Genomic DNA, 14045 nt, shown 5'->3' with positions numbered 1-14045 from the left:
TTCTTGTATAAGTAGTTATCTCGATTTCAAGTTCAGTGGGATATATCAGATGCATATGGGTTATTAAGTGATAGGAAATCATCAATATATCGGAAAGTAAAATACAAAGATTTTTCAAGGTGCCTTTTTTAAGTCTTTACAAGGTTCTGAGTGTATTCTGCTATATACGAGTACAAAAACCAGTCCAGCAGAAAATGTGTACAATTATAACCCATAGGAATACCGACAGTTAAAATATCAATCCTTTTAACTAAACATATATATTGTCGATTAAAAAGTCCAGCATTTTGAAAAAAATTTCGTCACTGTATTTTCTGATAAAATCAGTGTGGTCCTTCACAAAAAATAATGCAACATTTAAGATATTTATCAATGCAATTGATATTCTTTTTATGTGGTGAATATTTCCCAAAATGTAGACTGAAACTTTTTACACATGAACATCTTTATGATTTTTAATCGTTTTACAAACTTGCATGGTTATCTTTAACGTGGTGTGAAAAAGAAATAATTCCGTACACTAAACAGGTAGGAATTTTACACAGAATTTGGTTTTGATTATGCGTTCAACTTTTTGTGAAACTTATTAGGACATATGTTTAATTTAAACGAATCGTTGTGCAACTTATTATAATCATTGTATTAGTAAATCACTGTATTATTTTTTTCGTATTGTTTTAAGTATGTTCAAATACTTATCCCTTAACTGAATTCTATGTAGAATTGTACCTTTTCATTGTAATAATATTTCATTAATAAATTCTGTTTCACTAAATATTTTTTTAAACAAGATGAGAACAAAACAATTAACCCATTTTCTGGATTTATTTTAGTATTCTATAGATTTTCAAACTCAGTGAAATGTGTTAGATATAGAAGATGTGGTGTGAGTGCTAATGAGACAACTCTCCATCCAAATGAAAATTTATAAAAGCAAAACCATTAAAGGGCAATGTACGGCCTTCCACACGGAGCCTTGGTTTACAACGAACAATAAGCTATAAAGGCCCCAAAATTACTAGTGTAAAACCGTTTAAACGGGAAAACCAATGGTCTAGTCTATATAAAAAACGAGAAACGAGAAACACATATAAATTACATAAACAAACGACAACTACTGTACACTATCCACATTATGATAATTCAAACATATTTTGATCATGCTTCAATGTCTATCAAATTTTCTATACGTTATGATGTTAAATACTGATAATAATGATTTATTACTAAAATTTTAGATTTAAACAATTCTTAATTCTTAATAATGTGATCATTTGTATACATTTCTTGATACAAAACTTTGAATTTTTCGAAAAACTAAGGATTTTCTTGTCCCAGGAATAGATCACCTTAGCCGTATTTGGCACAACTTTTTGGAATTTGGGATCATCTATGCTCTTCAACTTTGTATTGTTTGGCTGTATAACTATTTTGATATGAGCGTCACTGATGGGTCTTATTTAGACGAAACGCGCGTCTGGCGTACTAAATTATAATCCTGGTACTTTTCATAACTACTTAATACATTTTCTACATATGGCAGCAATTTCAGAAACAGATTAGTTCTGAACTTTTAAAAATCTTTTCACAGCCGAACATTTCCTAATATTATGTGTTTTATAAAAATAATTCACAGTCCCTTTACAGAATAGTCATTCGACATTTTCAGTAAGTAAATTAGGAACGGTTAAGAAGGGCTAAAACAAGCATAAAGTGAGCTAGCTAAGAATGTATCTAGTTTTCCCTATGTAAAATTGCATCACCTTTATTGTCTCTATAAGCCAGTCAAAGTCTGAAATGGTCTATATCTGTATTCGACAGTACTGATTTTAAATCGACTAGTCTGAAATGGTCTGAAATTTACTTGATAATACCCGACCGTAGTCTGAAACATACTAAACAGTCTGAACTTGTACTTGACCAGTACATAACCATTTTATACACGTCTGAACCATGCTCGACCAAATCTGAACCATGTTTGACCTTGTCTGAACCATACTATACATATATTACATATACTATATATTTTTGTATATATCTATGGTATATTTCATCGATTTAGGATTTTATTTTGCAACAGCGAAATGTTTTGAATGTTTCAGATATATTTTACGGTTACTTGACAATTTTTACCATTATTTAACCCTAGTATAGATTTATGGTTTCAGTTGAGTCTAGTTTATAGTTTATAATGCAGTGACTATTTTTTCTATTGAAATATATATAAACTCGTATATAAAGCATAAATTAAATGACACCTTTTGTTTTTAAACCAACAATTTGATATAACTAAGATAATAAAACTTCGATAGTAATCCATGGTAACCTTTAAAAAAGGAAATGTGTTCCAAGTTACAGAAAAAATTTCCTTCAATTGCTTACAATTTTAAAATAACTTTTGTCTAAATAAAAGACATGATATACTAGAAGCACTTTAATAAGGTTTGAATACCTCAATACATGTGTGTTATACATGTAAAAAGAAAGTCCTATGTTTTTTAAACTCGTGTATTACTTATCTTGTGAATTCAAAAGGCCTTGCGATTTAAGTAATACAGGATTTTGCAATTTTGAATGAATTTTATTAAGAATTTGATACTTTCTGACCAGGTGACATCTTTTTAATGATTTGGCCCAAGCAGCAGCTATTATCTTATACTTCACCACTAATGGTTCAGAATGGTTGAGTATTGTTCAGACATTTGGTCAAGTATGGTTTAGACTGAAAAAATAGGTTGAGACTGGGTTAAGACTGTTTCAGACTGGTCGAGTAATAGTTCAGACTATTTTTAATGGCAAAGATAATGGTCAAGTACAAATCAGTACAGTCGAGTATGGTTAAGACTGGGGTCGAGTAATGTCTAGTAAAAGTCAGACCAATTCAGACTGGTCGAGTAAAAATCAGTACAGTCGAGTACATATATATAGGCGATTTCAGACTTTCACTGGTTTGTAGTGTATAAATATATTCTTAAATAATCAAACATATACGCGTTGTCGTGTTAAGCATACACAAGTTGTAATTGAAAGTATTGAAAAACAGGAAGTAGATGGAAGTCTGACTGCGACTTCGTTCACATATCCGAAAGATCTTACGAGCAAAACTAAAGTCATAACATTTTAGTATTTTTACGATCAATTTGTTTCGTATGATGTAATGTGAACAAACCACCGATGATGCAAGCAATTAACTGATACAAAAGTGGGGCGAAAGATACCAGAGGGACAGTCAAAGTCATAAATCGAAAATAAACTGACAACGCCATGGCTAAAAATGAAACAGACGAAAAGACAAACAATAGTAAACATGACACAACATATTATACAATGAATTATTTTTTGTTTATTATATGTTATAGATGTACAATACATATAAAAAAAAAACATGCATACAGGACTCATTTCAGTATGCATGGTATATATGCATACATTGGTTCACGAATTTTGATAACATTAAAATTTCAAGAAACTCGTAAAATATGACTTAAAAGAAAATTACTTGTAAGACTTTAGGCTTTAATTCTTTCAAGAAAAAATAATACGGAATATATATTATAGATGATACTAGAAATAAACCCAAAAGAAAATTAAAACGGGAAAGTTTAGAAAATGTGGTATGAGACCATCATAAAATCTACGTCAATACCATTACCTAACCAATGTTCTGCATTCATATTACCGAATCCAGTTTTATACGATTCCCAGTCTCTGTAGAAATTGATTTTACCATTCATCCTCCGCTGGAATACCTACATATTAATTTGAATCAACAGTTGTGAAACACATATAACATAAGGTATATTTTGTTTATTGTTTTACAGAATTATGGATGAAATCAAGTTCAATTTTTTACTGAAAAACTGATCAAACAGAGTAAGTTTTTTGAGTTTATATAACTTATATTTACATGCATACGTTATTTTGTACTATACTATCACATTTCGTTTTACTTTTTGGCTTGTTACATAATTTACCATTGTATTAATATTTTGATATTCAATTTCATGGAATTATAAGCGAATGTCATACAAGTGAGATGGTTAACTATCTATAAAACCAGGTTTAATTCAACATTTACCACATAAGGAAATACCTGCACCAGGTCAGGAATAGACAGTTATTTGACATTCGTAAGATATGTATGAGCTTTTGTTTTTGTCATTTGATAAGGTACTTTCCGTCTTGAATTTTCCTTGGAGCTCGGTATTTATTTATGCACAAAATGAGGGCAATCTTTTGAACTTGGGAACATCGCGTTTCGCTTCCAACCGGTAGATAATAATAACCATGATAAGGAAAAATTGTTACATTTATTCAAATCTATACGTTCTTACTGTCCAGCCCCCACCATGCTCCTCCATTTCACAGAAAACGTTGAAACCGGAAGTCTTTTCTGGGTAAATCTTGTAGATTCCACTTTTACACGTAGATGAATCCAAGTCCATACAGTCAGATGGTCGTTTGACTATAATAAATGTATTTAGTATTTGTAAAATATAGCACAAATGTTTAATTGATAAATGAAAGTTTACAGCAATTGAACATAATAATAATTCACTTATAGATGGCTAACCTAAATTCCTTCTAGGATTCTACAATATATATTTATTATTTCTATAGTTAAAGTTGAGTCTTCAAAACATTGTGCTTAGTTTTACCTAACCAGCTTTGTTATATATGTTGGTGTTTATATATCTCAACTTATACGATTCGCTCGTGTATGTAACAATGTTTTAGATTTTAACGAGAGAAATTTATATATAACTGAAAAATTATTACACCAGGGTTTTCGATATCACAAACTTGTCAAAACATTTACTAAATTTTATCATCGGTATAAAGACATCATTCGTAAATATAGATCAACATGTAGACTTCTAATACGTTCAGGTATTTCATATCCAATTTTTTATGGAAATATTATTTATTAAGGCTAAAGGTGTCAGTATTGACCTCAGAAACTTACAAAACCTTTGAATAGACTTATTAAGAAGGGATATAATTACGATACTGTTGTCAAGTCATTAAAGATTGCATATTTTGGCGTTAATATTGAGTCACTGATAAGGTCTTTGCATCGGAACTAAACACATTTATTCTAAAAAACAGTTGTTGGCATGACACGGGTTATGTTCTTCTCATATATGTTATGATGGTATGATACTAAACCCCTGACGGGAAGGATTGTGCCTGATGTTCATATGATGAAATCATAATCTTTCAGTCAGTATAATTGAAGTCTGGAGCTGGCATGTCAGTTAACTGCTAGTAGTCTGTTGTTATTTATGTATTATTGTCATTTTGTTTATTTTCTTTGGTTACATCTTCTGACATCAGACTCGGACTTCTCTTGAACTGAATTTTAATGTGCGTATTGTTATGCGTTTACTTTTCTACATTGGTTAGAGGTATAGGGGGAGGATTGAGATCTCACAAACATGTTTAACCCCGCCGCATTTTGCGCCTGTCCCGAGTCAGGAGCCTCTGGCCTTTGTTAGTCGTATTATTTTAATTTTAGTTTCTTGTGTACAATTTGGAAATTAGTATGGCGTTCATTATCACTGGACTAGTATATATTTGTTTAGGGGCCAGCTGAAGGACGCCTCCGGGTGCGGGAATTTCTCGCTACATTGAAGACCTGTTGGTGACCTTCTGCTGTTGTTTTTTATTTGGTGGGGTTGTTGTCTCTTTGACACATTCCCCTTTTCCATTCTCAATTTTATTGTAAATCAGATGTCGATTATGAATAATTGTTATTTCTACTAAAATAAAATCTTTATTCAAAATTATCACAGTTTGATTTTAAGATTTAGCAAAAATGTTAAAAGTGTTTGAGGGTTTCATCACTCTACACTATTAATTATCATGCTGAATTCAAAAATCGACTTTGAATTCTCATTGAAAATTTCTTTTTTCCTACAAAGGAGTAGGTTCAGTAAGACCCCTTTTTGGGCCCAAAATATAGCAGTTTTACAAAATTATGAAAATGTAATCTTTTAGCTATTTATTGGAAATAAGAATGACTGTGCTACATAAATATGGGCTGTTTTTTACAATAAAATGCACATAAATTGGATACTAGCATCATTAAGTCATGCTAAATTACTGAAATCTTCACAATTTAAGCATTTTAGTTAAATTTTAGACGGTTTCTGTCTTAAATGAAAGTGGCCGCATTCGTGTTCATTCATAATATTGAAATGTAAGTTGTATTTGATGTTAATACATAATATATATAAAGGTTGAAGATGAACACGGATGCGGTCACTTTCATTTTTGACAAAAACCATATGAAAAGTGACGTTTATTGGCATATTTGATAGATTATTCATTTTTAAGCTTAAGCTTGAGCTTAATCTGAGCGTTTTTAATGACTAAATCAGTTAAAATTGTTCACATAAACTAATCGAATCAATTGAAATAGTCACTTAAGTGTTTAAAAAGTGTATAAAATCTTACGTTAGATGAACCTGAAAATTGAGGCCAAAATCGGCCCTTACCGGACCTACTCCTTTGAGAATGGTAGAAACATGGAAATTTGTATGATTGTCATTGAGACTAATAGTTACATATCTACCAGGTGCCTATGACGAGTATGTTAACAACTATAAGTCTCATTAAGGGCACGACAAATCTTACTTCGTGAAGAACCACACATATTCCAACAAATAAAAAACATCTTTATAAATCATCGTTGATCATCTCTGTATAAGTGAGAAGAACAATCGAATTGAGATGACCAATGATAATCTATTTATCGCTTTTTTACCTATGTCGACGTTGAAATTTACATTAACAACGGCACTGTCGCCCTTAGTTTCTATCTATATTTTTTTTCATATCACTCTTTTGTGATGAGAAAGTAAATTATCAGGCCAAAGGAAAATTACGTAAAATAGCGATTATACCAATATCACAAAATACCTGAGTTTTTTTTTATCGGGGCTGGCCTTTTTGATCGTGTAACATATTTAGAGGACTGATCTTTTACTAAACAGTGTATATTGCAATGGACTGTATAATGTGTTATGCATCCTTTCAAGTCAATTTGGTATACCACAATATTGTTTCGCGAATAAAACAAAATCGCCAAAATAAATTCCGCTAATTTAAAGTCCACAAGCAAAAGTATTGATAAAAGTTTTGAATCCGCTAAAATAATAACCGCTAAAATATTTCATATACCTTGTTCAATGAAAATTGCGAAATTTTACACCCGCGAAAATAACCCGCTATACGGTATTTCTGAATATTTTTTTTCCAAAGACAGAAAGCTTCTTGCTAAGTTATTGATAAGATATAGGAAAACATTATTAGTTACATAGTGTACTAGTGACGTAATACGATATATATATTTGGGGTCAGTAAATTCCATATGGGGATTCGAGCTTTGCTCTTACCCCATATATACCGTGTTACGTCACTAGCACACTATGTAACGAATTATCTTACCGACTATCTTAAAGTGTGATATTTAGACTAGTGACCTATCAAAATCAGCAAGTCTTCAAAACCAAACTACTTCCATTGATCGTACAAAAACAGATACCAACAATAACAACTTGTTAGCTTTAAATGTGTTTTATGAATTTATTTCAATCTTCATCATTAATTTCTTCGTCTGCTGAAACCTTTAAAAAAAATCTCAATACTATTTTGGTTTTATAAAGGGACGTAACACCACTTCTAACCGTGTATTGAAAAGCCCCGCCTCCCTACTAATTTAATATGGAATAGTATGTTTTTTTAGATTGAAGACCGCTTTTCCAGTGATTTGATATTTGTTATGTCATCTTTTAAAAACATTGTACACGTCTTTTGATATTTTGTTAAATTTTTTGTCATGCATCTAGAAGGAAAGTCTTTTCTTGAACAAATGTTCTGTTAGAAAACAAGCTTTATATTGGCGGATATACACCATATTTCAGTTTGGTTAGTGACGTCTTTCAGTGCAAACTTTTACAAAAAAAGACAAGAATGTGTCCATAGTACACGGATGCCCTCTCGTAATATAATCTTCTATGTTCGGACGACCTGGAATTGGGTTCAAAAGCATTCAAATTAGAAAGATCATATCATAGGAAAAATGTGTTCAAGTTGATAGGGCATACAAATATAAAAAATGCAAGTCAATGTACAAAATTCTCAACAAATGAAGAATAAATAAAACAACAATTAACTATATTCATTCAATGCCGTTAAAGCTAGTACCATACAAAATAAGAGCTTCTATCAGTTGCAAATGTTAACGGGAATTAAGTTGAAACAAAACTCAGAAGAAAACCAGTCAGAAAAATTCTGAGTACTAGTATATCACCTGGATGTTCGAGTGAAACATCTAAATGTATAATACAGATGCAAATGTAATTATAATAGTTCAACTATTTTTATGTTTAAACATGATGAATTCTAAGTATTACCTTTACACGGTCCTTGTTCTTCTTCCAATTCTTCATTTTTATTATTGCGCTCCTTGTTCTGATTCCATTCACATCTATTAGAAAGTAGTTCTAAAATTTTAGTAGCTGTCTCGCCGTGAAAGGTCACACCTTCAAATAAAGGTTGGATTGTGTTCTTCGACAATAATTGCATATTTATTATAAGTAGAGAAAGCATACTACAGTGTTTTATAATATATTACAGTAATCAAAACCCCTTTTATTTGTGTCTTGCGCAAATAAAAAATTCAATCCTGGTATCCATGATGAGTTTACCTACACAAATGCATAATGATGATGCGATTAAACTAATCAATATCATTGGAAGATTCTGAAAAAAGGTAAAAAAAAGTAGTTTTACTAAATGTAAAGAAAATTTGATAATAAGTTTATGGCGTACTAAATTATAATTCTGGTACCTTTGATAACTATATTATCCAACATACTTAAATTTGTAAAAAGAAATTATATGGCTAAAACATGAATGAATACTTAATGTGTTTGACATTGCATTGCTATATTCAGTGGTAATCGATGAATTGAATATTTAAAAGCACTGCTTAATTCTATACAAGCGTATGTTGCTAGTCTAACACTATAGAGTTCATCGTTGAAAGATAAAAAAAAAACACAGTACTTGTCTGAAAGAAGATTCTAAATAAAATTGTCGTTCCTATGAGATTTAAGTCATGAATCATTTACACATTATATTTTAATGCTCCTGGTTGTATACAAAACAGCGTTTCGGACGCAACAAATTTACAGTGATATTTTTTTTATACTGGTTGTTTCTAAATGTTTCCCCCAGAAATATGATTATTTCTTTTCAATAATAGAACAAGAAGTTTAGAGATGGTCGATATAATAAAGAACATTCTTTGTATAAAACGCATGTTTTGAGGTAACGTTCATCAGGTCTTTTCGTAAAAATAGTTAGTTCGTAAAGTTTATAAACTATACAGGCTAAGAAAGTATAAAACATTATAAGGAATAAAACTGCCAAGTATAGGATAAATAAAAATGTAAATTATTTGGTATCATCATCGAAATGATCTTTTATTATATACAATGAAATATTTCATCATTACATGTATGCAGGTGGTCAAGTATTATTTTCATGCAGCGTGTTTGCAATACTGCTCATAGGTACCCCAATTTTTAGCTACCTTCAATTATGATTCAACGATATGAGAATTAGGCGTCTATAAAGATTGAAAATATGGTGAGTACATATATATATATATATATATACATAAGTACGTCTGAGTCAGTGACAACTCTACAACAGATGTATCCATCGGATCGCCATCAATGATGGCGATACATGGCTGTGTACATAATGTATATACAACTCGTCTAAACATCAACCCAACAATGTTAGATCTGTAAATTTGCTTTTCATGCCTTATATATCATGTACTGTAGTACGCCGCTAGATTAAAACTGACGAGGAAAGGTAACACACGGCCAGCGAAAGCTCTTTTTTTGAGAGCCCAGGTGGTCGTGTGGTCTAGCGGGACGGCTGCAGTGCATGCGATTTGGTGTCACGATATCACAGTAGCATGGGTTCGAATCAATCCCGGCGAGGGAAGAACCAAAAAAGCAAATTTACAGATCTAACATTGTTGGGTTGATGTTTAGACGAGTTGTATATATATACATACATCCAATTCCTTAAAATATGCCTATGTATCGTAAAGAGAACACGACACCCTTGAAACTAGCCGACCGTTTGTTTGAATTTTAGAAAAGATTTAACCAATCGATTTCCCAATGAGAAACAAACGTTTTATATCCTTATACAAATTACAATTCGAATGTAGAAGTTTAAATGCTACATATGATTTTTTGAATTAGTTCGAATTTATGGTAATAAGCGCTTAATTTTTACGAAACTGAATATTTTCTCGCGTTATTCGGTTAGTGTATAGAAGTGGTCACATTGCCCGAACGGATGTTTAACGGATGACAAAATTGTTATCTGTTTTGAGTCCGTTGATAAACAGACCAAATAGACATTTACGGAAAGTCTCGGTACCGACTGATGACACCGACTCTGACAGATAAAATGAAGGGGTCGTCTCAAAATAATAAAAAGTATTAAATGATTATCTTTTCAAGGTAAAAGTTGCAAACAGTTAAACAAGTTTTTATACAACGATTTATTTAATTAAACAAGATTTTACACAACGAATTATTTAATTAAACAAGGGAAAAACCATTCCAATTCAAGGGGTAACACAAGGGGGTGGGGTATGTTTTTTTGTCAGATGTTGATTTCCCTGCGAACATTTTTTTTTTTAGTTTTTCGACGCTTTCAATCAAATTATTTTTTGTTTAAATTAACACTATACGACATTGGAGAAGTCTGGATTAAGATTATTTTTTTGTCATCTGCTTGACCCCATTATTTTATCTCAATCAAATTTAGGATCAGAATATTTGTTTCGGAAAAAAACATAACCCTCCTCGCTGAAGTTAAATGGTCTCCACAGAGTACCGATTACTTTATAATTTTATCGGTCACCCGTTGGATGTTCAACTAAAACTCTATATTCTGCAATGCTTGTATTAAATTTTTGATTCTTGCGTTTCTAGTGATCAGGTTTTCTAATGATTTGCTGTCACGTAAATGGCGTAACTACGAGATGCCAATTTGTATAAATTTGGTCGAAAAATTGAAAGAATGACAGGAATCAACAGTTCTAGAAACTCCGTCAAATCAGGCGGGTGAAGATTTAAAACTGAAAAAAATCACAAGAAACATTTGTTTTCTTACATGATGCATAAGATTGACGTCTAAAACAGAATTACAGAAACTAACTTTCAAATAGGTAAGCATAAAACTAATGTACATGTCGTTTGAAACGAAATTCTGGAAAAGTCTCTCATCTTTTGGAAAACAACTGTCATATTCCTGACTTGGTACAGGCTTTTCCTTGCGTAGATAATGATGTGATGTCTACAATTACTTTATACACAAAAATATATCGGACTGGAGTATTTTGTAATAATTTAATTTCGGATGTAACGAGTCTTCTGATTGGCTGACAGTGTTTCAACTCATAGACATAATTTTGTCATGTGCCCGTGACGTCATCAACGTTTTTCTCATGATTAACTCGGGTTTGAAATGGAATTAAATTATAAAGAAAGATTGTTATATTTTTTCTGTCTATTCGAAATAACATAATAAATGAGGCGCTATGCGGGTTATTCAAGGTGCACCACTTTTTTTTATGTTATTTCCTCATAGACAGAAAAAAACATTACATTAAATCCTGAAATAGACCCCTATTATTGGAACGACATACCTGCGGAATAGAGTTGAAATGTTTTGCAAAGTTAATATACCTTCCCCAGGCGTAGATTTGTCTGTAGGTGTATTTCCTGAAAACATAAATTGAAAGTGAAGTGTTTACCAATCTTCAAAATCTGCTCTTATAATAGTGAAATCAATCTGCGTATTCCTTAATATACAAAACAAGTCTGAATATGTTCTTCTCGAACACATGATGAAACACAGCCAACAAGTCAAGTTATTTGATTATACATTGTAGTAGAGGGGGCATTTATAATTTGAATACCCAAATATAACTCAAGATTGATAAAGGGTATCAATAAAATAATTGTTAGTCTCATAAAATATATTGATGATAAAATATAAATATGCCTCAAAATTTTGGGACTGTACTATAATATATACATGTATAGGTTATACCAACTAAGACATACCTAGTGTGATATCCGATCGTCGTAATACACATTGCTTCAGGAATTGAATTTTAACGCTATCATACATTTCAAAATTGCCATAATTTGGTGTTTAAATATATCTATTTCAAAAACCTTACTTCTTTTACAAATAAATCTCTTCATCATAAGAGTTTATTCTTCTTTTCAAAATCATCATAGTTTGGATATATTCTCTGAATAAAATAATGATTTTGTACATTTTTCGAACATAAAAGCTTGAGATGCTTGAGGAATTCCTTGGCCACAAATCTAGGATCCAAAATGTTCTGTAATCAAAGGTTGCCAATGACGATGATACATCCCTAGGCACAATTACCCTCTGGATCGTGAATAACGACCAAGGTAAATTAATAAAAAAATGTTAATTATTATTAAAAAAATATTTAGTCAAAATAGTTAAATCATTTGTTTTTTAATATATTAGTTACCGCCGTGGATGGTTAACATGGAATTGATAGTAAATAGCTAATAGAAGTTATGTATAGTAGAATATGAATGTTTACGCTCATATACAGAAAAACGTGAAAGAATTGGAATTAATAAAAAAGATTTTTTTTATAGATTTTGGAAATAAAGCGGAAGGTTTAAAAAAAAATCCTGTCCCCTATTACCTATGTTTTTTTTTTAAGATAATCAATGTTTACTTATTTGATAAACGAAGAAGTTAATGTTTATTAACTGAATTCGCAGCTGCTAAATACAAGGTGAAAGACTATAAATAAAAAGTACTGTAGGGTATATATTACATTGAGACTGCAACCCAACTCCACAAAACCAAATAAAAATGTGTGTCCTTCGATGGATACATGTGTGCCTAAGTCTGATCATTGCATTAAGCAAAACAAAGAATTGTATGACGTATTTCATGGAGCTAATTAGTTTTGATACTTAAAGATCTTAAGATATATTTTGTGTTTATTATCACCGATTTTCAAATACGTTTGAACGTTATTGGAATTCGTAGGTGCCTCACGATTGTTTCATGTTAAAGTGTTTTTGCATACAAAAGGGATTTCTAGAAATAGGTTAAATACATCTACAAATTATTGTTTGTCTTTGTTTTAATTTACTTCTCATTACCTGTTCGATCAAGCTTGTCTAAAATTTCCCCCATTCTTCTCTCATTTTCGTAAACGTACATGGCCATCAGTGCTACGACAATGGCATTGGTGAATAATAATACGTATACGTAGCTCATATCTTTTAAGCGATTTGAAAAAAAATGCTAACAGTGTTAATAATCCACTCTTTATGGGGTTGTCGTTTACTTGCACAACAAAGACCAACAAAGGGAGATAATCCATATGTTTAAACAATACGCAGTCAGGTTAGACGGTAAACGGTCATTCTACATTTAAACCTTTCGTGTGCCGATGGAACAAAAAAGACAAAGACCGTAGACATTTAATGATACAAGTAATAGCTTTTCTTAAAAGCTTGCCGTATTTTAGCTGATTATATTGAGATCAGTGGTTTGTGAGTAGTTTATTTTTATTGGAATACTGCACTTCAAGCAATATGAAAACATAGCGCTTTTTTTCTACTAATTTGTCATTTTTGTTGTATTATTGGTGGACCCGTGTTATAATGGAAGGAGACTTAATAAAATTGAGAATGGAAATGGGGAATGATATTATAATAAAATGTATTCTGTGTCTATAATCAACTTGATAAAAATAGCATATAACCTACACATACTTTTGAGGATTACTACTTGACAAAATGGACAACAACAGAAGGCAGTGGCGGATCCAGAGGGGGACATAAAGTGTGTACGCCCCACCCCCCCCCTTTTTGCTCGTTTAAAAAAAAAAAGATTAATCATACGCGACTATGTGAACTTTGCCATTT

General features: G+C 31.4%; 1 protein-coding gene across 1 annotated transcript; it reads right to left on the bottom strand.

Annotated features, from left to right (window-relative positions):
• Positions 1 to 1936: 1936 nt before the first annotated feature.
• On the bottom strand, positions 1937 to 13466 carry LOC143061166 (uncharacterized). Its single transcript, XM_076233696.1, has 6 exons — positions 13275 to 13466; positions 11793 to 11828; positions 8421 to 8549; positions 4335 to 4465; positions 3653 to 3749; positions 1937 to 1998 (listed from the first exon to the last, which is right to left on the bottom strand). Exons 1-6 carry the CDS (start codon positions 13390 to 13392, stop codon positions 1937 to 1939), a joined length of 573 nt encoding a protein of 190 aa, XP_076089811.1. The 5' UTR covers positions 13393 to 13466.
• Positions 13467 to 14045: the final 579 nt, after the last annotated feature.

The sequence above is a fragment of the Mytilus galloprovincialis genome, chromosome 1 (assembly GCF_965363235.1).
Source record: "Mytilus galloprovincialis chromosome 1, xbMytGall1.hap1.1, whole genome shotgun sequence".
Lineage (NCBI taxonomy): Eukaryota > Metazoa > Mollusca > Bivalvia > Mytilida > Mytilidae > Mytilus > Mytilus galloprovincialis.
Note: the sequence above shows the minus strand (reverse complement) of the source record. Positions and strands in the feature narration are given on the sequence as shown.

Excerpts from the sequence above, each read along its gene's own strand:
- LOC143061166 (XM_076233696.1), bottom strand. The coding sequence starts at position 13,392 with ATGAGCTACGTATACGTATTATTATTCACCAATGCCATTGTCGTAGCA. Across the intron at positions 4,466-8,420 it reads AGAACAAGGACCGTGTAAAG|TCAAACGACCATCTGACTGT; the intron begins GTAATACTTAGA and ends CATTTATTATAG. Across the intron at positions 3,750-4,334 it reads AGCATGGTGGGGGCTGGACA|GTATTCCAGCGGAGGATGAA; the intron begins GTAAGAACGTAT and ends ATTAATATGTAG.